This window comes from Cyprinus carpio, chromosome B2 (genome assembly GCF_018340385.1).
Source record: "Cyprinus carpio isolate SPL01 chromosome B2, ASM1834038v1, whole genome shotgun sequence".
In the NCBI taxonomy this organism is placed as follows: domain Eukaryota; kingdom Metazoa; phylum Chordata; class Actinopteri; order Cypriniformes; family Cyprinidae; genus Cyprinus; species Cyprinus carpio.
This window is the reverse complement of record NC_056598.1, coordinates 27,303,220-27,330,031: the sequence shown is the minus strand read 5'-3', so window position 1 is coordinate 27,330,031 and position 26,812 is coordinate 27,303,220. Positions and strand designations below refer to the sequence as shown.

The window sequence follows — 26,812 nt, the reverse complement described above, 5'->3', positions numbered from 1 at the left end:
TTATATTCCCTGACAGTATGATGGTTATGTATTTTATAAATAAATAATAATAAATTAGAAACATACAATCCTCCCACTTTCCTCATAATGTTACAAACCATGCCGCTTAAAGTTTTATATCTTTGTATTGAGTAGATTATTTTTGGGACTTTTTGATCCATGTATATTAATTTTCTGTATGCACTAGATAACTGCAGCAGAGACATAGAATAGAATAGACAATTAAACAACTGTGCAGTTTTATGTTTATAGATGGAGAATGTGTCCTCTTCAGAATAGCTGCCATGGGCTACATTGAATTGAGGCGTTTAGATTCAAGTGATTTAATGTTTAGTTAACATTGGTTTGTTATTGGAACCCTCGTTGCTTATATAAAAACTATAACTACATAAATTAAAGATTTATTATTTCTGTATTTTGGTTGTTTTTAGGATGAGGTCACCTGTGGACGGTCAGCAAAGCGATGCGTTCTCATCATCTAGGGACCTGCGGAGATCCTCCCAGAGGACTCGCGCTCCGGCACCGGCTCTGCCACCTCAGGCTCCATGGGCTCTGGGTCTAACGGCTGGGGAACATCTGCCAGCAGAACTGGTGAGTTTAGGAGTTAATAGATCTTTGTAGTTCCTTTTATTTCTGATCTGTCCATTGTAGTGTGCAGACTGTAGTGCACACAAGCAGGGCTGTTACTACACATTGCCAGTTTATTGAGTCTTGATATCGATTTTGATGCTGACATCCTTTATGTAAGCTTTAAGATTAATATACATTATCTTTTTTTATTCATATTATTATTATTGCCCTAAAGACACATTAAATTAATGAAAGGTAACAGTAAGACATGAAATGTTACAAAAGATTTCATTTATAATAAATGCTAGAACATTCTATTCATCAAATAATCCTGTAAAATTGTCACGGTTTTTCTACAAAAAATTAAGCGGCACAACTGTTTTCAACATTGATAATAACCGAAATATTTTCAGAGGGCAAATCACACATTAGAAATAAAATAAAGGATATGTGACACTGAAAAACTGAGTAATGATGAATGAAAATTCAGCTTTCAATCACAGGAGAAATCACATTTAAAATAATTTAAAAGAAAGTGGTCCGTTTTAAATGGTAATGATATCGCCAATTTTAACTATTTTTTTTATCAAATAATGCAGTTTTCTTTCAAAAACATTAAACAGTCTACTGCCTCAAACTTTTGAATTGTAGTGTAAATATTTATACATTGATTTAAACAACGGCACGGTTTAACTGTTATTGTGTTCTCATTTAGATTTTCACCTTTTGTTTTTTTTGTTTTTTGGAACCAATCTGTAATAATAAACAAAAGCTGAAATAAATTAACAAGTTTTGAAGAACATTGTAAGGTCTATATGGCTGCATTTGCCATGTGAGACACAGGTATTTTAATACACATCCTATAATTTTTCGTCCAACCTTTTGTATGACCGCCTTTTTAAGAAGAGAGTCTTTTTACGCGCAAAAATTTGCATTTGATTGTTTATAAGTCTGGCAGTCAGATCAGTCCTACACATGGCAGTAAAAACATGATCATTGTTATGTATCCTGAACATAGTTTTATGCACAGAACACAAAAGGCAATCACAAAAGAGGAAGAACCTCATATTCCTAAACCCACAATTAACATGTACCAAAAATGTTTTTTTCTCCCACTTCCTCTAAATTCTTGTATTCTGTTTTGATTTCTCCAATACGAATTGCCCCATCTATAAACCTGTGTTGTTCAAAAGGTCCACTTCTCCTCATCAATCTTTCCTCTGCTCTTTTTTTTTTTTTTTCTCTTTTTTTCTTCCTCGGAAGCATGCAACACAACAACAACAGCGTATCTCTTACTTTCGCCAGTGATGGAGTCTTTACCCCAGAAATCCCATAAGGCCAAGGGTCAAGGCTCTGTTCGTGCTCTGGGTGCGCTGGCACGGATTGGTAGTGAGACCCTGATCAAGTAATGCACTGCAGGACCCACTGTGCTGTCATGGCTGAACGTGTATGAAGCTGTTACGATGTCCGACCATTACCCTCGGTGAGTGGTGCGGAGAGAGGAGAAATAGACCCCCCCCAACCACCCCACCCCCCCCCCCACACACACACTCCACTAATAGTAAAGCCCACTTACCAGTAACCCAAAACCCCCCCCACCCCTTCCTAACCCCTTTATCTATGTTGTGTTTTAGCTGGTGAAACAAAATATTTCATATTAATAAATAGCACGTCTTTTACCTTCCTGTCGCTTGACCCCAATCTTTTTTTAAACTGCTTGAGATACTGGTTAAACAAATTCTTCTTGAAAATGTGTGAATATATTTTTCATTCAGGGTCATGAATGTGCATGCAAAATTTCAAAACATAGATGTGTTTTGGAAAGGCTGTTTTGTTATGACTCATCATGAAAACAGAAAACCTTTATTGTAGCTTATCAAACACTAAAATATAAACACGACTCAATGTTTACTTAAATTGAAAGAAAATTCACTGATTCACAGTCAATAAATCTGCCAAGTGTTGTTTTTAGTTGTTTTTTGATGCATTACATTTAAAAAACTGTTGAAGTACTGAAGAGAAGTGTATTTATACTTGTAGTTTTGCACCTCAGTTTCATTATGTAGTTGTGAAATTTTTCATCAGTGCTGTGCAGCTAATTTTAAACCATAATATTCTAATTTTTTTTTTCCATCTATTTCTCTCTCCCTTTCTCTTTCTCTCTCTCCTCTCCCATATATAATATATAGATATATATATAATATATATATATATTTTGTTTTTTACATTAATGTTAGTGTGTTTTTTATAGTGTAATAAAAAAAATAATATTTTTTTTTTCAAACAGGATGGAACCAATGTTACAAATTTATACCCAGTTTTTAAAAAAAACAGAGGGTTAAAGATATGCCCATTTGGGCGTTTATACAAATTTTTAAGTGACCTTAGCCACTGTTTGAGTTTGGTATGTGTTTGCGTTTTATTTGGCTTTCACTTTTGAAGTCATAAATAAACCAATCAAACCACATTCGGTTTCAAGCGCGTGTATATAGGTTTTAATCTTTATTGTATTTGGACACTGTTTTCACCATGAAAATAATCATGGATGCTAAATTACAAAATCTTTGTTAAATCTACAAAAATCGTTTTTCCCCTTTGCAGTGACTCCAGACGTTCTGAGGGAGGACAGGGAGAATTGCGGCTGATGCGAAAAGTCAGCCACGCTTTACAGAAGAGCAAGGAGAGAGCTGCTGGAGGTGCATCCTGGATGAGAAGAGTTGGGGTGCCCAAAGCGTTCGACGTCAAGGTCTGTATACCTGATATATACTGAATCAGTGTTAATGCATTTAACAGTGTTCTTATTTTGATGCATGGAAACAACACACAAAAAAAAACTTAATGTTTTTGAAATTTATTACAAAATAAAAAAGCTGTTTTTTTTATTTGAAATATTTTTTTAACGTAATTTATTTTCCCGAGATGCAAATCTGAAATTTCAGCATCATTTCTCCAGTTTTCAGTGTCAAGTGAAACCTTAGAAATAATTATAATATGCTTGGTGCTCAAGAAATACTTTTGATGAATTTAAAGCATCTTTGCTGAATAAAAGTACAGACCCAAACTTTTAAAAAGTAGTGTAAATATTTAAGTGTGTATGTGTTGCATTTTATTTTATACTGTGTTGTCAAAAGATTAATCGCATCCAAATAAAGTTTTGTTTACATAATATATGTTGTTGTACTTTGTATTTTATTATGTATATAAAATACACACACATACAGTAAATATTTTGAAAATATTTACATGTGTATATTTATATTCTTAAAATTTTTTTTTATATATATAAATACACTGAAAATATAAACATCACTATTTTTGTATTTGTTTTTTATATATACATAAAAAATATAAAACATTATGCATACATTATGTAAACAAAAACTTTTATTTTGGATGCAATTAAACACGATTAATGTTTGACGGGACTATTTTCACACAATTTTTTTTTTTTTTTTTCCAAAAAAAAAACTAATATTTTAGTCCTTCTTGTAACTTTCTTTAAAAATAAGGGAATCCTTTTTTCCAATTTTTAACTATTAATTCCAGGAATGAATCAAGCCCAACATTTTCTTAATTTTTGTATACGGAGGTACTTTACTTAAAGAAGTAAAATGGCTTTCAAATCAGAAAAATTAGAGGTTTTTTTCTGACTGGCGGCTGTGAGAGGGCAGTGAAACCTACGAGGGGGTCCCCGATCTGAAAGGGGGAAACAAAAGCATATGTCAGGGGCCTCCACCAATACAAAAAAACTCTACACCTCAAAACACATGGCTTTTCCCCCATTTGTCCCGAATGAACCCTCGTTCCCCCTTTAAAAATGGACCCCTTTCTATCGGACAAAGCGGACATTTTTGCATTTAAAAATGCTCCTGCCCCCAGCCTCGGGGCCTTCACGAGACCGTTCTGTTGCTTGTCTTTGTGAATCTTGTGTTTGTGAATATGTAAATGAATACATGAATGAGTTAGAGAATGAGTTAAGTTCCAGACAGTCCTAAACTGTCTCTAAAGCCAGACTCTGAGCTGTTCAAAACCATTACGTTAGATTTTAATATTAAGGAAAAATATTTTCCTTTTTAGTGTTTCCTGGACGTTTTTTTTTTCCCCAACTGCATCTACCTCTAACTTATTTTAAATTTACAACATTTTTAGGGGTTTTTTTTTCCCCTTTTTTAATAAACCCTTTAAACAGTTCTTTTTGGTTTTTATAGTTGTGTTTTGGATGTTTTGATACCTTTCAAATTCACAATTTAAAACTGGGGACTTGTAGTTGTGAGCTTAAGTATTATTTATTAACTAGGACAGATGGAACGTGCTCACATAATTAGCACAAACCACGATATCTTAATGCGTCACTTTGCTTTAGCACTTGCAGCTTATTAGATCAGATAGTGAGTGTGTGAGAGAACTTAATGCATTGCATTGGTAGCAATTCATGTGAAAAGTATTTCAGCTAAAGAGTTTAGGTGCTGTTGTTCTTGTTCAGACTGGCTGTCTGAAGGTCTGTTGCGATGTAGTACCTCAGTGTTAAATTTCTCCTCTTTTAAGCCCTAGATTGAATCTACACAGACAAGAGGTCTTGATCTCACCGAGTGTCCCTACGTAAACCTGTGAAAACCTGCTGTATGACCACAACTACCATAAATCCCCAGCACAAGAACACTTTATTAGGGACATATGGGCAGAACAAGATTTCAATAGCAGGTTCAAAGATCTGTGTTTTAAATAAAATGACTAATATCTATATGGAGGTCAGCTTGGCATTAAGCCTTTAATGTCACAGAGAAAACTTTAAGCCCACATTGTGAAGAAATGTGCTTGTGTTCTGTCACTTTCGAACTCGTGACTATACGGTGTTCCTTCATGCTGAAGTGAATTTGAATTAAAGTCTATTTTTTAGAAACTACTCTCGTTTGTGTATTCTTCTTGTTATATTTAAAAACACAATGCATGTGAGGTTAGATAAATTACTGTTTTTGGGGAAATCATTCAAATTAGCATGCCTTATGCATTTTAAGATGTGCATTTCTTCTTAATTATATACACGGGCATTACTTTAAACATACCACTGCATTTTCCAACACCTTTTCATGTATTGTGATCAAGAAATACATCAAATTGGAATTTAAACTGGAATTAAATAGCCCTGATCAGCTTTTTACATACAAATAATCACATGAAACAATCAATCTTTGATTTTATTCGAATTTGACAGACCCCTCTAACTTAAAAGCATATTTGTTTTAAAAAAATTTAAATAAAAATTAAAATTTAGCTACCTATATAATGTTTTTTTACTGAAACTCAGAAAGTAATACAACATTTATCAAACTTGAAAATTAAAAAAAAAAAAAAATTTTGATTTTTTTGTATGCTTTCCCCATTCTCAGATTTTTTCGTTCTATAATCATATCCTCCGGGAAAGGGACCGTTGGAACAAGGGGCCCCTTTTCGCCCATATTTAAAATCAGACACCTTACAGCAGGTTTTATTTTTATACCGATACATCCGACGCACGCGCTTCCTTCAGGGATCAACTCCACTCGCTGCGCCGACAGGTTTTTTACCTCAAAAAGAAAGGCCCCTTAGTTCCTCCCTTTCCCCACACCTGCCCAAATTTTTGAGTATAAGGTGGAATTTTTATTCAGGCCTCCACCAAGACAAAAACCTTCAGCGCCGAAAACCGGCCCCCCCGGAAAAAGCAAGCAAAACAACCGTAAAACAGCTTTGAACTTTATTTGGTTTTAAAAAAGGTTTAAATAGTTTTTAATTTACTCAAAGATGATTTATAAAAACAAGCACTAAAAGGAAACTATCCTGTAAAAACCCCAAACTTTAATCAACTTTTCATGACTTGAAAGGGATAACGTTTTTCCTCTTTCAACACAATTTTTGCGGTTTACAGGCGCAGGCCATCCAGAAAGTTACCGTCCAGATTTTAAAAAAAACTGTTTTGTGGTGGGATTTTTAAACCAAAGACAAAAAATCTTAAAAAGACTCTTTAAATTTTTTTAAAGGATTTTGGTTTAACCAAATTAAGGGGACAAATTTTAACGTGGTATTTCTTTTTTTTTTGTGACTGATTAAAAAACAGTGCCCAAACGATCTCGTTTTTTACTTCGTTTGTTAGTCACTTTAAAAAAATTTTTTTTTGGTGGTTCTGAACCGTTTTGTTACTTTTGGCATTCATTACCATTTTAACTGCTATATTTTATGCAAACAACTTCACTGAAGTGCAACCCCATCCCCTTGAAAAGTAATTTGAATTAACTTAATTTTTCACGTACGGTTCTATAATACATTTTTTTTTCTTTTTTTGTATGATCAGACTGAACAGTTAGGGAACGTCAAACGCTATGGAAACCACTTTAACGGACGTAACAGATTTACAGGGCTTATTTATCTTGTTGAAGGCCATTACAACAATAGTTTCCGCCAAAAAAGTCCTGTTAAAACTAAAAATGCAAACTCTATTTTGGGGTTTGCTTCGGTTCTATACAGACTTGCCATAACACGATAGTCACCACACCGAGCTGTTACGTTTTACACGTCTGGAGGGCCAGAACACCCAAAGCAGGACATTCACACTTTCAGAAAAAAATAGAAAAGGTGCGATAAAACAAGTTACATACTCTGAAAAAATAGAAAAGGTGCGATAAAACAAGTTACATACTCTGGTTATTTCATCAAAACAATAGCAACTGCCTAAAAACGCATAAGATCTGCTCTTGGTCCTTGAAAAGCCTCAAATGCGTGTTACCGTAAAAATAACAAAACTCTTTACAGCGAGGAAATCAAAACTTTTTATTGAAATCACAATCACATATAAAACACATTAAATGTCAGTACATCTGACATTTACATTTATTTCAAAATGACTTGATCATAATGATAACATAGGCTACATCTTTTTTTTTTTTTTTTTTAAATGTAAGAGATCTATCTACAGCCACAACATTGAAATATTTACACCCTAGCCTACAATAATTAGAGATGGGAAAACACTCCCTAGAAATATTATTTCTCCTTACAGAGTTGTTTTAACTTAGCTTATACAAAAACAATTAAATAAAAATACGAACTTTTGTGTGAAAATGAACTGAAATGCACATTGTTGCACCAAGAAGAGCTTCTGAGGGGTATCCACGGGTCGATGACAAATGTGACTCTGGACCACAAAAACAGTCATAAGTAGCACGGGTATATTTGTAGCATTTATGCCAAAAATCATTAGGATATTAAGTAGGCCTAAAAATCATGTTCCATGAATATATTTTGTAAATTTCCTACCGTGAATATATCAAAACTTAATTTTTGATTAGTAATATGCATTGCTAAGAACTTCATTTGCACAACTTTAAAGGCGATTTTCTCAATATCATTATTATTTTTTTGCACCCTCAGATTCCAGATTTTCAAATAGCTGTCTATCAGCCAAATAATGTCCTAATAAACCAGACATCAATGGAAAGCTTATTTATGACTTTTTTTTTTTTGTCCAAGGTCACAAATGACAAAAAAAAAATAAAACGTTGCAGCCGCCCTATTCCTATGTAGAACTGTCCATGGTCTGTCATAAAGGTGCTCCTGGACTATTGCATTTTTATATAGCTCTAAACTAAAAATATACTGTTCATGAATCAGCTGGGATCTCCAGAAGCATCTGTCTAGTCTACCAAGGTCTCCACATGGACTTGGAGAGATTGACGGTGCGGCATGGCGCTTGTTCGCTGGCGTCCACCGAGACCCGGCTGTGCTCCGTGTACGTGTCATCCAAGTCAGAGCAAAGGTCATCGCTGGAGGTGGTGGAGGGGGCCGGGGACAAGATCAGAGGAGCCGCGCTGACCACGCTCCTGTCTCCGGGCGACAACGCGGCGTACGTCGCCTCGCCAGGCCAAGTGCCACAGTTACTAGAGTCCGACAGGAGATCTGACAGGATTTCCTGAAAGCGATCCTCGTCGTTCAGAGGCATGCACTCCAGGAGGTGGTTGAGCAGGTCGGCGGCGATGGTCGCGTCGATTCCTGGACAGCTGGACACGAAGGTGTGCTCATGCATGCACTGGATGTATCCCGCGGCGAACCGCTCGTTAGCCTCGCGGTTCACGCTGTCAGCTTCTGTGGAGGAGAAAAGAGGTGTGACGTCACGGCCCAAATACATGCGACTTGGGGAGTTGTTTTTTTTTTTTGTTTTTTCTCATGCAGGCCTCTTCTTACCCTTCGCTTTGTTTTGCAGGATACTTTCCACGCGCCTCACGGTCATTTCCAACACCTCGGCATTCTCCATTTTTATCTGCGGCTAAAATAAATAAATAAATAAATAGCGACGTTAAGACTCTCTTCGTGCTGGTGCTGGATACAGATGCTTGAAGAAGTGCTAAATGAACTTACATCCGGGTCGGCTAGCAGTAGCCTCAGCTCCTGTAAACTTTCATTGATGCGGGCGCGTCTCTTTTTCTCCACCAGCGGCTTCCTCGTCTGAAGAGGGAGAGAGAATGCGTTTAACTTGTGGAAAGCGTCGATAAACGTTTGCTTGTGGGATTAAAAAGACGCGTTGCGTACCTTTCTGTCTTTTATTCCGAAATAGTCCTCCTCGTGTCTGTTGCTGCGGGACGCAGGGGCCATATTGCTGCAGTATAGAGACCGCTGAGAGGACGGAGAATGGGGGCAGATGGTCGGCGGGTTCTGTTCGAGACAAAAGTCTGTGCTAACAGCACTACTGTGAAAAGTGGGCGATTGAAGGGGGACATTTATGAGGGCTAATTTACATGTGAATGGACTGACTGGTAACCAATCAACAGCCTCGCCTTGTCTGGGCATTGTAAACCAACCGCCCTGTGAACCTGTAGATGGACCAGAGGACAGTTTAGTGAATAAAATTAAGTTCAACTACACTGAGTACCCAGATAGATAGATAGATAGATAGATAGATAGATAGATAGATAGATAGATAGATAGATAATGCCATACTGTCCTTAAGTCAATTAGTTAGAATAAGTTATTCAGAGAAAAATCAATATCCTGACATTAACCTTAGAATATATATATATATATATATATATATATATATATATATATATATATATATATTATAATATATATATATATATTACATAGGCCTATATATTATTTTTTCAATATAAGTAAATTTCATATTTTTTGTTATAAAAATGCAATAAGGATTAAAAATAAATAAAATCTAGAAAATAAATGTAAAGACACAATCAGCCAGAGGCTAGTAGTTTTTATACATTACACAATAAAAAAATATTTTCCCCCAATGCGCAACCCAATTACAGAAATCAATTCTTTCTTTTGAACAGCGCAAAAATCCTCTACTGGAATTGAGTTCACGCGCACGACGTCATTTCCATCAGGGAGGGAGTTTGATCTCATTTCCGCGGCAGCGTGCTGCCTGTACAAGGTTGCGTGTGTGGGGGACAGGATCAGTGCTTTATAATGCAGGGCCAACTATGAAGGTGCATATGAATGTAGTGCAAAGCACACGAAAAGGTTCTGAAATTTAACATCCATATAAAGACTCCTGAAAAATAAACTACACATTTAAGTCAAAGTCATAAAGGCTGCAACGTCAGATAGCGAATCGCATTGTTTTAGTGAATAAAAGAACGCAAATTAGTCACATGTGCTTTATTACATTTTATTACGTTTTATTACATTTAATAGATATATGTGATATTTGCATATTAGGCCTACATTTCCATATAGATCTATTGGTTGTCTTATATAAAGTTTTTTCCTATTTCATTTGTTAGAGTAAAAAAAGTTAAGTCTCGTTTCAGCAGAAACTAATCTTTTAAATCGACAAATCCACAGTGCGATGATAAAACATGAAATTCAAAATTATTTTCTGTTTCATAACCTGAAAATACTTGATTATAATTAATTCGCGCTGTTTGTAGATTATAATTTATAGATTATAACCTGCATCAAGGGCCATAAAAAGATTCATCAGTTTCAAGTTATTTATTGACTTTATGGCAGTCTGATTGCAAAACCAGAAACGCGTAGTAGAGCACCGTAAACGGCTAAAATAGAACCGGAACGAATCCATTTGTGGGAAAAACATCCACAATAAAAAGCCCAAGCGGGACCAGGCGGGATGAAGGCGATTTAGAAAAATCAGTGGGGATATATATATCTTTTAATTATTCTAAGTATACTTAATTAAAATATATTTAAACCTGTGTAAATTAACTTATGTTTTTTCTTTTAATGTACGGATCACATCATGGTGAGATAATTTATTGTATATGGTTTGTATTAATTTTGAATAATGAAGATTAACCCCTGGTTTTATTATAGTAAAAGTGTAGTAACCATATTTTGCGCATTGGATACACATTTGTACGAACAACAGTTTTACTACTGTACCATGGTTTAAACTACTGGTTAGTGTAGAGACCGTGGTTATTGTCGGTAACATGGTTTAACTATAGTAACCAAGGTTATTTTATTTTTTATTTATTGTTTGGTATAAAAACCGGGTTTCATTTTTGGCACAGTAATGACCTTCTCGCTAAGCAGTTGTTATGTAGAATAGTTTTTAGATTAGATTTATATTCTTTAACTATGCACTAATAATGGTAATTAAAATATTAGTAACCTCAATGTGTATTAATTGAGAAAACATTCCTACAGGTTTTTCTGTTTTGCTTTTTTAAATTCAAAATAGACAGTGGTGTGAGCTGTACGGAAAAAGTTCTGTATATTAAAAAACATGCTTAAATGTGAATCTCAAGGTAAAATCATGTAGAATGAAACCTTAAATAAACGAATGAAATGTATATATAGGACGATTATAACGTATGGCAGGGACATTCAATGTGTGGTTTAACCCTATCAAACGGAATTTTCCCCACCCAAAGCTATTAGTTTTATGGTTGCATTGGTGGAGGAAAGAAAAAAACTTTTTTTTCATTTTGGAACATAGATTCGGATCTGCAAGGGTTTAATAGACAGGGCTTTTTTTTAATTGCTGAAAATTGTAAATCCTTAATTTTTAGGAAAAACAGACGCCGAGTGGTGGACTCCTTACGTGTGAAGGTGTAGGCCGGAAGCGAGGAGAATCCTCTTTAAGTTTCGCCTCTGGGTCGAGCACTTCAATTTCCAGCTCAGGGGCTCCCTTGGTGGTACAGTCCAATACTGACAATCCTACAAACCGACAGCAACTTAGGCAGAAGCTACAAAATGGTTTGGGAAGATAATCTTTCCAGCAAATAACTGCACAAAGCCAAAACGGAGAAACATGGAGACAAAGAGGAAACTTCACATGCCTTTACTCTCACGTGATTATAGCTTCCTAATTTAAATCCACATAATATTGTCCTAATTAACACACACAACTCACATTTCCCACGGGGGCTTTCCTGAACGACAATCCTTTTTGTGGTCATGTTCCTCCAGGCAAAAAAATGCACAAGAAAAAAGAAAAAACGGGTTGTATTTTGAAATAGATTTATGGTTTAACTTTTAGTAGAAAAATTTATGTATCAGCGTGTTAATATTGGAACTTTAACAGTGTCCCATTAGTCTCCTAACCACGTTAGTGATTAACGACAAAGCTGTAATGTGAATCTAATCTAATCTATACAATTATTATGCTTAACAATAATAATGATGATGATGATTAGTATTCCATTAAATATTATTATTCACTTTGGCAGGCTTGTGCATGTTTGAATTAAAAAAAAATGTGTAAAAATGGATTGCACTTGATAGATGTGAGGCAGTATTGAGATGCACAGGAAAACAGGATTTTTTTTTTTTTGTCAGAGAAAATTGATGCTGATAGCACATTTAACAATTTTCCTATTTCTGAGAATGCACCAGTTTCTGTCTTCATTTTATATTACAGATTGATAATAAGTATGAGAAGTCTTGGTCTTAACTGAACAACTCCAGACTTTTATGGATATTAATATTGAAGTATATATTATAGACTTTGCCAGGCTTGGACCTGCAGTTCTGCATTGGTTTACAGCTGATAGATGCGAGCCAATATTGAGATGCACAGCAGGATGACATTCCCTCAATCCCTCACTTAAACCGCCACTGCCGATTATGCCCAACAATCGGCCATAGAAGCTGCATTTGAGTGGGTGTGTGGTGGTGTCCTCTACATGGACACTTTGTATTTGTTTTCCCAAATCGTAGTTATTCAACTGCAAAACCTTTTTATTCCACTTAGCTTGAGCTGTGCAGTGCATGACCCATCCGTTTTTTGATGGGTGCTGACGCTCATCCCGGCTCCAAGCTTGATCCCGTCCCGGGGGTGAAATATGAATCTTTTGTTGCTTTTCACAAAAAGGATTGCCCTGACATCCGGCTTTTTGTTGATCTTGTTATTGGCTACCGGATTGATGCTGACACGAATTTCATTTTCTCATTTCCTGAGAATGCATCAGTGTTTGAGTCATTGAAGCTGTTAATGTGCATCAGATCATTTGGGGTTTGTTTTTCACTAGAAAGCCCGATAACGTCCTGTTTGTTAGACTTCATCTAGGGGATACTGAAAATCTGAAAGCATTATTAGTTAACATTTGTGGGTTGAACTCGAACGTTCCCTTCTCAGTGCGTCCCTTTTTAATGGCAACTCATGTGCCTGCATTACTTTTTTCCTTACCGATAGTGAAAATGACGTGGTTCATCTAAGCGATGCCTAGTGCCCGTTGTTTTCCACCATGTGCCCCACACACCTGTATCCTACACGCTGCTACTGTGTCCTCCCTAAGTAGATAGGAACTCCTTTACAAAGATGCTGCTTGGAATAACAGTACCGTTTCGATAAAATAATCAACTCTGCCACGGGCCGGAGATAGTAACCTCTGTCAGCAATTCTGTTTTGAGTTCAAACGATGAATCCAGAGCCTGCTTTGGCCTATCCGAGCGGGTGTCCGCGGCACCAGCCATCTTTGAGTCACTGGCGAGTGCGGCGTATTTCTCCACAGCACCGTGACGTCTTGAGCTGCTCTGCCCGTGGACCTAATGTCTTGGCGGGTTGTGTGCACTGCAAAAACTAAATAATAATACTACTTTTCGTTTGCTACCGTCTTTTGAAGCAAAAAATTCTTAAAATTTTGAGTCTTGTTTGTTCTGAAAAAAATCATTAATAAACATGAGGTGATTTTCCGCTTACCAAAACAGAAGAGAAACTATTCCAGTTTGGGTTAATATTCATAGTAAATTTTTTGTCTAGTTTTGTCTTAAAATTCTGAACATCAGGATGCCATTTTAGTCAAGAAACAAATTATTACGTATATTAAAAATATTTCTTTTCGTGGACCGCTTTATTCAAAGAACGACCTGAGCCCTTGTTCTTAAAGACTAAGAAAAGTTGGGGGTCCAAGTGTGATAAGCGAACTTAATGGTCCCCCCCCCCCCCCCCCCTTTTTTTAACATCAACCCCTAAATGTGATGGAGTTTTTCTCATCCTTATTGTTTTTTTCTCAAGTAAATGTACTCTACTTTGAATTTTATGATGTTTAACAACAATGCAAAATACTATACGAAATATTTACTACAGCAAATAACAGCAGTGGAGTGTGTGCCAGCTTGTATGTATAGATTTTTGTAATTGGGGATTATTGGGATCTCCCCAAGCAGTACCAATGCTCACAGATGTGAAAAGTAAAGCGATAGTCCACCTAAGATTAATATATATGTAAGTCCAAACCTGCATGCATTTATTTTTCTGTAGGTAACACAAAAGCAGATATGTCTGAAGGAAACGTTGGTGAGCTAACTTTTTTGGTCCCCATTGACTTTTCCATAGTATTTTGTTCCCATACTAATAGAAGTCATCAGTTACCTGGAACATTTTTAATTGCCCCTTATTCTTAAAATTGGTCCATGTTTTTGTGGGGTTCCACCAGAAGAAAAAAAGTCATACGGGGTTTGTATCAACAATTGAAGGGGAGTAAATACTAACATAATTTTTATATTTGGGATTGAACGCTTTGTCCTTTTTTTGGCAATCAAAATCCAAAAGCCAATGAAAACCTATCCCCACGTGCCCCCTCTGACTGCATAGAAACTATTGGACGTTGTTTTGTTTTCCCACCACGGGAGGATTTGGTTGCTACCCCGTAAAATCGAAGAAAGGCTACTCCCTTTAGAGACCTTTGGTGCGTCGTGCTCCGGGCTTGGTGATGCCTCCCTGTCCGGCGTGAATCCAGGGCGTCTGTAGGCCTGTACCGATACCTCTTCAGCCCGCAGGGCTACGCGAGACTCCCCACTCTGTTTATCTTTAGCATCTTTTATTATTCACGCTAACCAGCCTATTACAGTTGGCCATTGCCATAAGCGCTCACCAAGCAACACCGCTTTGCTGGATCTTGTCACTCAGTCTTGTCTGTTCACTTGGTTTCAATGTGCAACGCTGTTTGAGTGCTCTGCGTTCTTTCTTTCTCCAAGATCCCACTAGGACAGTTTTTTGTTCCACACTGTCGGGTGATGTACGAGACCCCCCCTGTTCGCACCCATTAGCTCGGAGAGAAAGCAGGCGCTAGAGGAGAACGTGGGCATCCACCTGGATACAACTAGACGAGCAGAGCATTTTGCCTGTGCCCGACGTTTCGAATCCGTGACCCGGCTGACATCTCAATCACGACTTTTCACCAGGGTGAGAGATCTTTCCTATAAGCACTTGTAATTGCAGTTCTGGCCGTTGTTTAATCTCTGTACCAGTTTTTTTTCATTTGTTTCCTCTGGCTGCACAAGAAGCTGGGTGTTAGTCATCCTCGTATCTCGGCTACCCCAGATTGACTTTGAACCATTTCTAAAGAAGGCCTTTTGTCTGCTAAAATCAATGGTTTATATCTGCAGCGCAATGTGCCGGCCACAGAGTACTAATGCCATTGTTTTCTGTGAAAGGCCACAGTTCCAAGTTCCCCAGAGCTATAAAATCTATGAGAATGTGAGCAGAACATTTTAAAAGAACATTGTTCATATAATGTAAAATATTAATTTATTTCTGTGCACGCAAAGCTGATTGTTCAGCATCATTACTCCAGTACTTCAGTGTCACAATGATCCTTAAGAAATCATTCTAATATGCTGATTTTGCCTGCTCAAGAAACATTTCTTCCCCCTCATTTATCAATGTTTTTCACTAGTGCATAGATGAATGAAATCACTTGGGCATTTATTTGAAATGGAAACCTTTTGGTCACATTATAAATCATGGTTACTACTGTCACTTTTGATCACTTTTAATGCCATCTTTTGCTGAGAAAAAGTATTAGGTTTTAAAAGTTCAAACTTTTAACCGGTGGAGACAATGTATTAAAATATTTCAACTAATCTCGTCAAATATTTGGTTTATTTGATTCTAGAGTTGTTATTAAAGCACGTCGGTGTTTGCCTTTCCTTGTTTACACAGGACTCCCCCCCCAAAACACAGCTTACTAATGACATTGCGTTGATAAATGCTACGTTATCTGAACTCAACACGACTTATCGTCCATGGCACCAGGCAACCTGTTGGGAGCTGACTTGTCAATGTCAAGGTAACAGATTGCATAAAGTTTTATGTAACACATGAACAAAAGGTCCTCCGATCGTGAGATCACAATGTTTTGGATGTGCAGCCTTTATTTCCAGAACTGCACCTTCAGAAGATCATTTGTTAATTAACAATGTAATTTTTAACCTGCAAAAACAGTATTCCCCATGTTCATGAAAAAACCTGAAAAAAAAAAAAAAAAAAAAGTGTATATATATAATATATATCATATATATATAATATATATATATTATATATATAGTAAATATATATATAGATATTATACTATAATCTATATCATATATAGTATATATATATATATATATATATCATAATAGATATATAAAACTAAAATTAACAAAAAAGTAATGGAAACTTGCCTTAAATTTTTTTCTTAGATATTATAATTATTATAGTTTTAGTAGTGCTGTCAAATGAATTATCGCGATTAATCACATCCAAATAAAAGTTTTTTTGTTGTACATACTATATGTATGTGTACTGTGTATATTTTATTATGGTATATATACATACACATACACATACAGTAAATATTCTGAAAAATATTGTACATGTATATATTTATATTCTTATATTTTTTTTGATTAATGATATAAATATATTTAATATCTAAACATAACATTTTTTTCTTAAATGTATACATGCATGTGTTTGTAATTATAGTACATAATAAATATACACGCATACACGCATAGATTCTGTAAACAAAAACTTTTTATTTGGGATGTGGATTAATCGTGGATTAATCATTTGACAGCACTGATTTGTTTAGTTTATCTAATTTAACATTATATTAATAATTGTACATTCAAATATTTAGTGTATAATTTTTTTTTAATGTTCGAAGCATTTCATCTAGTAACATTATTTATACAATAATATTTTTTTTTGTTAGTATTTTTTAAATTTATTCAGATCTAATAAAACTGATGCATGCAAAACCCTAAAAGAATTTTCACTTCCCAAACAGAAGTGACACACAGATTTCTGATCTGTTTGATTCGTCATCACTAATGTGTCAGTGTTGATGGAATGAAGCCCGTAGCCCCATGTGACCGTTTGTATGGACTTGTGTTTTGGCAGCGGGGGATGTATTTGCCCCAGACCTACATCATTCAGGAAGAGATGGTGGTGACGGGGCGCATTAGGAACATGCTCCGCTGGGACCCTTCATCCACCGGCTCTGTTTACGGAAAAGAAACCTACAGACTGAGACGCCGTAGCAGCCAAAAGACGTTAGTTTCATGACTTCTTGATTTATTATTGGTTTTTGCTAATTAAACACTCAGTGTGATGATGATGATGATTTATTATTATTATTATTATTATTATTATTATTATTATTATATATTATTATTATTATTACAAAAGACTGAAATAACTTAGATTTTTAAATGCTTTTGAAGGAAGACTTCGTATGCTCACAAAGGCTGGAAACTGTGATACTTTTTTTTTTCGGATTCTTTGAATTAAGAAATTCAAGAAAAGCACATTTATTTGAATCTTCTGTAAAATCGTGTGTTTCACAATAACTTTAATTCAATTTACAACATCCTTGCTGAATATAAGTTTTAAAAAAATTTTGAATGGCAGGTAAGCAGCACAACTGTTTTTCAACATTGAAGATAATAAGAAAATGTTTCTTTAAGGCAGTAAATCAGGACTGGAGGTAATGCTGCTGATAAATCATTAAAGAATAAATTACATTGTTAAAATGTATTCAAACAGAACAATCTTGTTCCTCCATCTTTTAAACGGCATTTGTTCCCTGGAACCTGCGCTTACACACAGATATAGCTGCGGTTGTCTCTCAGCTCATTCAGTTCCTGTTTTTTTTTTTTTTTTTTTTTCTTTTTTCTATCCCACCCAGTTATCTGGCAAAAATCAGACGCTTTACTTTAACTGCTGTCTGATAATACAACACTGTGTTCCTGTTTTTTATGAGTCTGAGTGCTTTAGTCTAATGTTAATTGTTTGCATTCAGGTGGATCTGGGCATGGTTCCTGGTACATTCAGTCTGGTTGCGTGGTGGCACGTGGACCACTGATCTTCGTTCTGATTTAATGCGTGCGCACGTGTAGGTGTGTAAGCGGTGACTCACGATCGTAAGTACACAGAACGTCTCTGGTTTGGAAACCACCAGAGGGGGATGTTGATGCACGTCAGGCACTTATGCGTTGTGGGGATTTGTCGTTTGGATCAGGGGCAATCTTTCTGTGATGTGATGCGAGGCTGAGGTGTGGGTAGCTGTAGCTTGTCTCCTTAAGGACTTTCCTCTCACTCAACCGGGTGCAGATGTTGTCTGGGTAGCCACGTGGGAAAAAACTTGACTTGCCCGGTCACACAAAGATTTGACCACTGAGTTCAACTTCTCTCAAAAACGTGTTTTTCACTTATAAAATGTGTAGGATCCCAAAGCTGGTCGCTTTAAGATGATTCAAGCCTTAAAAGATTTTCATTTGGAAACAAAAATATATTTGTAAAGTAGAAATTAAAAGACAAGGGTAGGCAGTAGGTTGCTAGTTATGTAGTCGGGTAACATTACCTAGTTTATCTTGCAGAAATGAACTACCCTATAATTAATAATTCCCATTTCCATGGAAGTTTTCTTTGAGTGGATCTCGGTTCAGGATTATAGGCTCGTCTAGCGTAATTCTTTGGGAGTAGTTAGTAGTGGAATGGTAGTTAGTTGTTTATACATTTAAAAACACATTTCTCTTACATACCATTTTATTTGACTGAAGAAAATCAACACTTGTTCAACAGGATGGTAAATGGCAGCGGTTTTATTCAGAGGTGTGTTTTAACTGATTTATTTAAAAATGTATCACCTGAATGCATTTTAGAATTTTTGTCTAGTTTACGTCTGAAATGTCTTTTTCTATAATACCTTTTTATAACCATTGTATAACTTGTGTAATGGAGATTACTATGAAAATAGCCTTGATGCTGGCATGGCGTTAAAAAAGTGAATAAATGATTAAATCAACAAGGATGCATTAAATTAATCAAAAATGTTACAATTGATTTCTATTTAAATAAATGCTGTTCTTTAGAACTTTCTATTCATCAAATTATCTTTTATCAAATGTATCACAGTTTCAATGAATATGTTAAGCAGCACAACAGTTTTCAACATTTGACAATAATAAAAATGTTGCTAAATTAGCATATTGGAATGATTTCTGAAGGGTCATGTGACCATGACGACTGAAATAATGATGCTGGAAATTCACTTTGCATCACAGGAATAACGGGTGCTTTTTAAAATATATTAAAATAGAAACCGGGTTATTTTAAATCATAATAATTGTGCATAATATTACTGTTTTTTACTGTGTTTTTGATTAAACGAATACAGACATGGTCAGCATAAGAGACTGCTAAAATAGTTTAACGTACAACTTTTACTGATCCCAAATTGTTGAATTGGTGGTGTAAAATACTTCCTGAACCAGGCCAGCACAAAAAGTGTACTATGATGTTGAAAACATGAAATTTCACATTAGTATGTGCATGCCAACAATTATGCAATACAGTACATGCAACATCCTTGCTTAACCCGAAATCGAATCTGTTTTCTTTCTTCACAGGCGTCGGCGTTCGATAAGAGGGAGACCAGGAACTTGCCACAGCATCCGGCACTTCGAGAACACGTTTTGGTGTCGTAGAGACAAAGATTTGCGACCGACTCCTGCTGTAGTTTCCCTCCCTTCTCCTCAACTCTACTGAGCAAAACCCAAAACTGACCCCGTCCCCCCCCCATCTGTCCCCGCTTAACAGCACTTTAAACAGCATGATAAACCTGTACATAATTTTTAGATAATGACATATTTGTGTGTTTGTTGGTTCAAATTTTCCAAGGATAAACTGAAATTACTTTTTTCATCCAAGTGTTTTTTTTTTTTGTTTTGTTTTGTTTTTTTTGTCCTTTGTCTAATTTAGATTTTGATTTGCATATTCTGAAGCACACAGTCTAGTTTGTGGTTTCATTTCACTCTCAGGTTATTTGTATTTTTCTATTATTGATTTTATTTGTATTTTTTTTCCAGTGGGGAAGTTTCCTTCTCAAATACTGTGAGATTAGTCTCAGACGTCTGGCATGCACTGACAAATGATTTGCATTTAGTTTTTTCTGCCTCCCCCCCCCTTGTTTGTGTGACTTATGGTTTTTGTGGTGTTTAATTTTTTCATAATTTTTTGTGTTAGCTAAGAATCCAGTATAGTTAGAAAATTGTCTTCGAGATCCAAAAGATGTTCTCTACCTCATATTTTAGAAATGTATGACTTTAAGCCTGTTATTTAAGTCATAGCGTGAGTTTTTGAACGTGATATAAGCAATATAAGTTTTCTTATCTTGGATTTCCTAACTTGACATCCATTTGTTTGTAGTATTGTTGGTTCTCTGAGCAGGTTATCATGTTCAAATACTCTGTGTGTTGCTCTTTAAATACATGTGCATAAAGTTTGTAGAAAAATGTGAAAAACTATTCACCTATCCATTTTGCTTGCAACTTTTTTCAATTGTAAAACCATTTATATGTATTTGTTCCTCTTCCACATACTGGTGTAGCAACAAACTGGCTTTGTCTGGAATAATGAGGGCATTTTATTTGATGCCACTCTATTCTGTGCTGCTTTGTAAATAATAAACTCTAGTTTGTAAAAATCCATCAATAAACTGCCTGAAACACTACTCTTGCTCTGCTGATTGTTACAGATAAAGCAACGCTCATGCAACAGACCTTTCAGCGCTCTTGGCCCACAAACCAACAAAACGAAAGAAGATCCCTTGTGTGAAACACAGGAGAGGGTTTGGAAACCTTTACCGTTGTTGATTGAAACTTCATATTTCACTTCCTGTATGCCAGCCTGTGAGCTTTTTTGCAACCATGTGAACCGTTTTTTCTTTCTCACTTTTTCACACCACTCAGTTTGAAGTCAGATGTATCATCATAATGCAGATGTTATCCAAGAAGACAAAAGTGATAGATTAAAACTTGGGCAGAAGTATGCTTGATTTATTTTTTCGCCCCACCATAATGCATGACACCAAAGTAAAAGTGCACATATATTACTATGCGAAACTTCAGTGCAATCCTGGGGAAGTAAAAATGCCGTTCAAATGTATTCACTCAATGACACAAAAAAAAATAAAACTGAACACTTTTTCAACTGTCGTCAACTGTAATGCTGGGTAGAAATGCAGCAAAAACATAAAGCAATATACAACCAGAGGGTCCCAACATTTTTCACAGTAGCTACTGCCCTTGGTTCCTCAGTGATAAGCAAATATACACGTAAACAGCTTAGTTGATGATTTGCAACAATGAAAGTTTTGCAGAACAAATTAAAGTATTTATATCACATTGTCAGGTAATGAATCACTGGCTCAACGGTTCGGTGTCTTCTTCCCTTTTCACCCACTTTAGTTGCCTAAGCAAGGTCAACAAGAGTTGCAACTTTTTAAAACGATTTGCACATGAGCGCAGAGAACTGCGCAACATTCTCGTGCGTGAGTCAGCTTTTGGTTTAAGATCTGTGGGGGGTTTTTTACATAACCATTTCCTTTCAGACAAAGAGCTTCTTTACCTCAACAACAGAAGCGAATTGTGATGGATGGAGCTTTACTATCCGTTCCAACTCATGCTCTGGACCCAGGCCGATGAACCGACAGTTTGTGGATGAAGAGTCACATCTGGTTTCTACCTTTAATATTCTTTGAGCTGAAATAGTAGTAGATCAAGGGGTCCAGACAGCTGTTTTGTGCCTGGCCATGCACATGGTAACAGTCTGTAGCGTTAAAGTACATTTTCTAGAGAGATACTTCCATGCAAGATGTGAAATCTGCTCCAAGCCAAAGAGGATGAAAGCTATGTGAAATGGGATGAAACAAATGGCATAGATGAGCAAGTTAGACAGAAGAAGAGCATCACAATCTTGCCTTTACTCACGGCTCAGAGTTTTGTATGAGGAAATCGGGTCGCCATGCTGTTAGCCTTTCAGCTCGCCGCACGACTTGCCACCGTACAGCCCAGAATAATGCAGAAAGGTATTAAAATACCAAAAGAGATGTGGGCACAGCAGAGGATTGTGAACACCCCAAATCCATTCTTTTTTCTGTGTATTTCCTCAAAACAAACAAGCGTGTAACGTTACATTCTGTGTCATTATTTTTCAGGGTGATTTAAGGCTGTTGGGGACTGCCAATCCCGCGATGATCAGCCACACGAAAAACGCCATCGCCACAACAACCCAGGCAATCGGTACAAGTCCGTCCGCAGATGGCGAAATCTCAGTGGGATAAACCACGGCCGGCATCCGGTCCATCACTGAATGAGCGTGATGAAAAGGGAGCTGGAGAAGTAGAGGTTTGACGGCAAGAGGGTCCCTGGAACATGCCACAGAGTGTTTCCCCCAGCTTCCATTCACCTGTGGCAAAGTAGATGATCCGAACGGGCAGGGAAAGCGTGAAAAGTAGGTCCGATACGGCCAGTTGGCCATGTAGATCACCGGAACGGATTTCCTCAAGCCATTCCGACAAACCAGTATCCAAAGAGACACAAAGTTCAAAGGAAGACCGAACAGCAGCACAATGCTGTAGGTGGAAGTGAAAAGTGGATATCTAAAATGAGATGTGCTGCAGTTATCTGTGTTGTTGTTATGCATTTTAAAAAAAGATACAGGCGAATTTAAGAGAAGTGCCGTGTTCGAAAATTGTGAAATGGCTCTGAAATGCTTTTTTTTCCTGTGTTGCTACCTTTTTTTAGTTCCAACTTGTTAGTGACAGGAAACAGTGGGAGGTGTTATAAGTGAATGGCATTATCATGCAGATACTTAAGAAGAGCAAACCTCTGCTTTGGGGGTTAATGAGTTTTGACGTGTGGTCAAACGTGAAACCTGTAAAATGAGCTCATGTTAGGATTCAAACTTCAAAAGTTTGCATTTTGTTTACCACATTTTTTTTGTTTTCAGTAGATACCAAATTGTCACTGAGATGCTACCCTTTCAAAAGGTACTAATATGTATTCTTTTGGCACTTTTAAAGTGCTAATATGTACCTTTCAGGTATTAATATATAGCATTCAAGGGTAAATATAGAACACAAAGATGTACATTGTACCCTAATTGTAAAGCCTCAGTGAAAGCTTTGTACCTGTTTTTTCTGAGCGTGTGGAAACAAAAAAAATAATTCATCATATCCATGGTCATCTTTAGATCATTCAAAAGCTAGCTAAAATTGAGTCTTTGTTAAACTTTCCACCTTCATGTACTGAGAGAAATACAAAAGGTCAGAATGTCAGGTAAACCATCTCAGTCTCAGCGTGTTAACATCATTGTTAGTGTTGCTGATATTAACACACATACAGTCATGGCCAAAAATATTGGCACCCTTGGTAAATATTATCAAAGAAGGCTGGAAAATTAATCTGCTTGTTAATCCTTTTTCATCTTTTTATTAAAAAAAAATCACAAAAATCTAACCTGTCATTGGATAATAAGAGTTTAAAATGGGGAGAAATATCATTAAGAAATAAATGTTTTTCTCTAATACACATTGGCCACAATTAATGGCACCCTTTTATTCAATCCTTTTTGAAACCTCCATTTGCCAGTTTCAACAGCTCTAAATGTTCTCCTATAATTATGCCTGATGAGGGTTAGAGAACACCTGACGAGAATCAGAGACCCATTCCTTCATACCCAGAATCACTCACAGACCCTTTAGATTCCCAGCTCCATGTTGGTGCTTCTCCTCTTCACACTTCACTCCGCTCATTTTCCCCGTAGGGTTCAGGTCAGAGGACTGGAATGGCTTTAGCAGAAGCTTGGGTTTTGAGCTCAGTGACCCCATTTCTGTGTGTTGTTTTTGAGGTTTGTGTTTGTGGTTATTGTACGGTTGGAAGAACCAAACATGGCACATTATAAGATTTCTAACAGATTCAGTCACTTACTGATTTTTTATCTGTTGGTATTTGATAGAATCCATGATGCCATGTATCTAAACAAGATGGTCCAGGACCTCCAGCAGAAATATAGGCCCACAAAATAAAAAATACAGCAGTATATATTTCATTGTAAAAACAACATGTGGTGATGTAGTGCTGTTGTTTTTAAGGTTTTCTGACCCCCGAGACTCAATTATTTTTTTGCAATTCGTCCAGCTGTGACCCTTGGAGAATCTTTAGCCACTCAAACTCTCCTTACTCACCGCACTTAGGACGATATAGACACACACATCCTCCTCTTCCAGGCAGTTTCGTAACATTTTGTCTTGTTGGTTGAAAATTCTTAATCATTGCCCTGAATGGTGGAAATGGGGAATTTTCACTGCTTCTAGCTCTTTTCTTAAAGCCACTTCACTAATGTGTGAAGCTCAGTTATCTTTTGCTGCACATCAGAAATATATCTTTTGTTTTTTCTCATTGTGATGGATGATTACAGGGATTTTGGGCTTTGTTTTCCCCCCCGTATTTATATTTCTGTGAAACAGAAGCAATGGCTGGATAATGTTCATGTCCATAATCACCCTGGAGTGCCTCAAAATTGTGAATATGAATGGGAATATACTTCTGAGATATTTTACTCATAAGAATTTTCTAAGGGTGCCAATAATTGTGTCCAATGTGTATTTGAGAAAAACATTTATTTCATAAAGATATTAACAATGCAGATGAATTTTTCACAGCCTTCTTTGATCATATTTACCAAGGGTGCTGATATTTTTGGCCAGGACTGTAAATCACTCCAAGCAAACAAATAAAATCTGCTGTATGCATGGTAAAATGTCAGCATAGTCACCATGGATGTGAACTATCTGCAAATATATTGAACTATTATGTATATCTGCTAAAATGTGAATGTAGCTGTTTCATTTAAACCAGCAGCGCAGCAGTTTTCTTTGTTGTTTAGGCTTACCAGTAAAAACCACATGAGGAACTGTACATACAGTAAAAGTTTGGTGTAGATTGTCAACAGGCTACAACCTCTCACAATCTCACCTCTGCTTTAAGAGAACTAAACTAACTGACTCGCCTCAACACAGTCTCACTGATAATGTTTTGACATAAAAGGTCAGTTGAGCTGCAGCACAAGCACAAAACAGCTTTTCCGAAAGTCTTGTGGGTGGAGGGGGTTGGGGTGGCTCATTGGCAAGCAAGATGAACTTGTTGCACATAAACTGAACAGAACATTTTGTTGACAAATAACATTTTGTTATTTCAGCATCAGTATTTTTAGTTAAAATTATGTGCAGCTGCAAGTATGTAATGTAGTTGCATGCATGTAATTAATATTTAGAACATTTCTAATATATATATATTTTTTTTACTTATAATGTTTTTATTGCATTTGTTAAAGAATAAATTCCAATAATATACTCTAACACTGTTTTTAATGTGTTTTAAAGATGTATAGTAGGCTATGTGTCACGTTTCAGCGGTTTCGGTACTAGTTGTCATGTTACATCACTCACTTGCAGGAAGGTTTTGGATGTCGTGGCGCCATCTAATGAGGTCGATGTTGCTTATCGAGCCTCGCTTCGGGACATGCGCGGTTACTCCTCACTAAAAATGTGAGAAAACATGAGCGTGAAGAAGTCGTTTGAGAGCACGGTGGGCATAATAGCGGGTTGTGAAGTGAATAAATTCCCTACAATCCATTCAAGACAAACCGCAAATGTATTCTAGTACAAATAACAATAACAGTACACGAAAACACTACAAATATATAAACGAAACACGATGGTAATCTTTTAAGTACGTACCATGTAAATACCATCATGATAATCATCATTCACAACCGTGGTCGGCTATTATCTCCTCAACTGTCGTTTTGTTGTTGTTGTTTTTTTTTAACCCCAATTATGAAAATTCAGCTAGTGCTGTCTCACTTTTGGGAGATATCTTTAAGTTTCCAAAAAACGTAATTAGATTAAATTTAAGTTTTTAATATTTCATGTTTATTTGAAGAAGAAGAAAAAATGCACAGAAACGAAGATGTTCAAAATTGGACTAAAATGTAAACACATGAACCTAAAAAAAATCAATAAAACAACATATATGCATTTATTATTATTATTACGTTACGTACTACACATTATATTACTATAGGTTATTATTGCTTATATTTTAGCCTGTTGCACACGTTATTTTACATTTTATAATAATTGTAGGCTATTTATTCATTGATTCATTTATTCACTCATTCATATACACGTTTACCGCTTACATTACTCTGTTCTCTCTAAATTACTACTTTATCCAAAAAAAAAACCTTGATATAATGATATTCTGGCGCCATCTGCTGGTTGTAGAAGGAAAAAGGGTTAATTCTACACCACAAAAAGGATGAACTAGTCTAACCTGCAAACCATTGTGATAATAATTGAAGGATGATACAAAATAAACTGTAACCCTATGATTCACATAAACCTACAACAACTGTCCAAAAAAACGTTCCTCTCAAGCTTCTTTCAAAAAGCTCTAGCAGAACAGTAGATTTAAAGTGCACACAGAGCCATGTGGTCAAGGTTTGTAGTTGATTTAGAGGATGAGCAACTGTTTAAAAAAGACAAAGAAAACATGCTGGAGACAATGCAAAATATGCACTTTTATTAGAGAGACAAGTAGTTTGATTTATATATGCCTTTTTTTGAGGCCTCCAGTGTTTATTTTGTTTTTTATCATATATCAACATTTT

At 36.2% G+C, this 26,812-nt stretch overlaps 2 protein-coding genes and 1 pseudogene across 3 annotated transcripts in view; 1 reads left to right on the top strand and 2 right to left on the bottom strand.

Moving 5' to 3' along the window:
* LOC109057293 (period circadian protein homolog 2-like) overlaps positions 1-26,812 on the top strand; it is a 368,217-nt gene that overhangs the window by 27,353 nt on the left and 314,052 nt on the right. The window lies entirely within an intron of this gene.
* LOC122136270 (transcription cofactor HES-6-like) lies at positions 7,963-9,275 on the bottom strand. Its single transcript, XM_042718959.1, has 4 exons — positions 9,127-9,275; positions 8,956-9,042; positions 8,782-8,863; positions 7,963-8,682 (listed from the first exon to the last, which is right to left on the bottom strand). The coding sequence occupies exons 1-4, from the start codon at positions 9,187-9,189 to the stop codon at positions 8,240-8,242; spliced, it is 675 nt and encodes a 224-aa protein (XP_042574893.1). The 5' UTR covers positions 9,190-9,275; the 3' UTR covers positions 7,963-8,239.
* Positions 21,804-22,814, bottom strand: LOC122136321 (annotated as a pseudogene).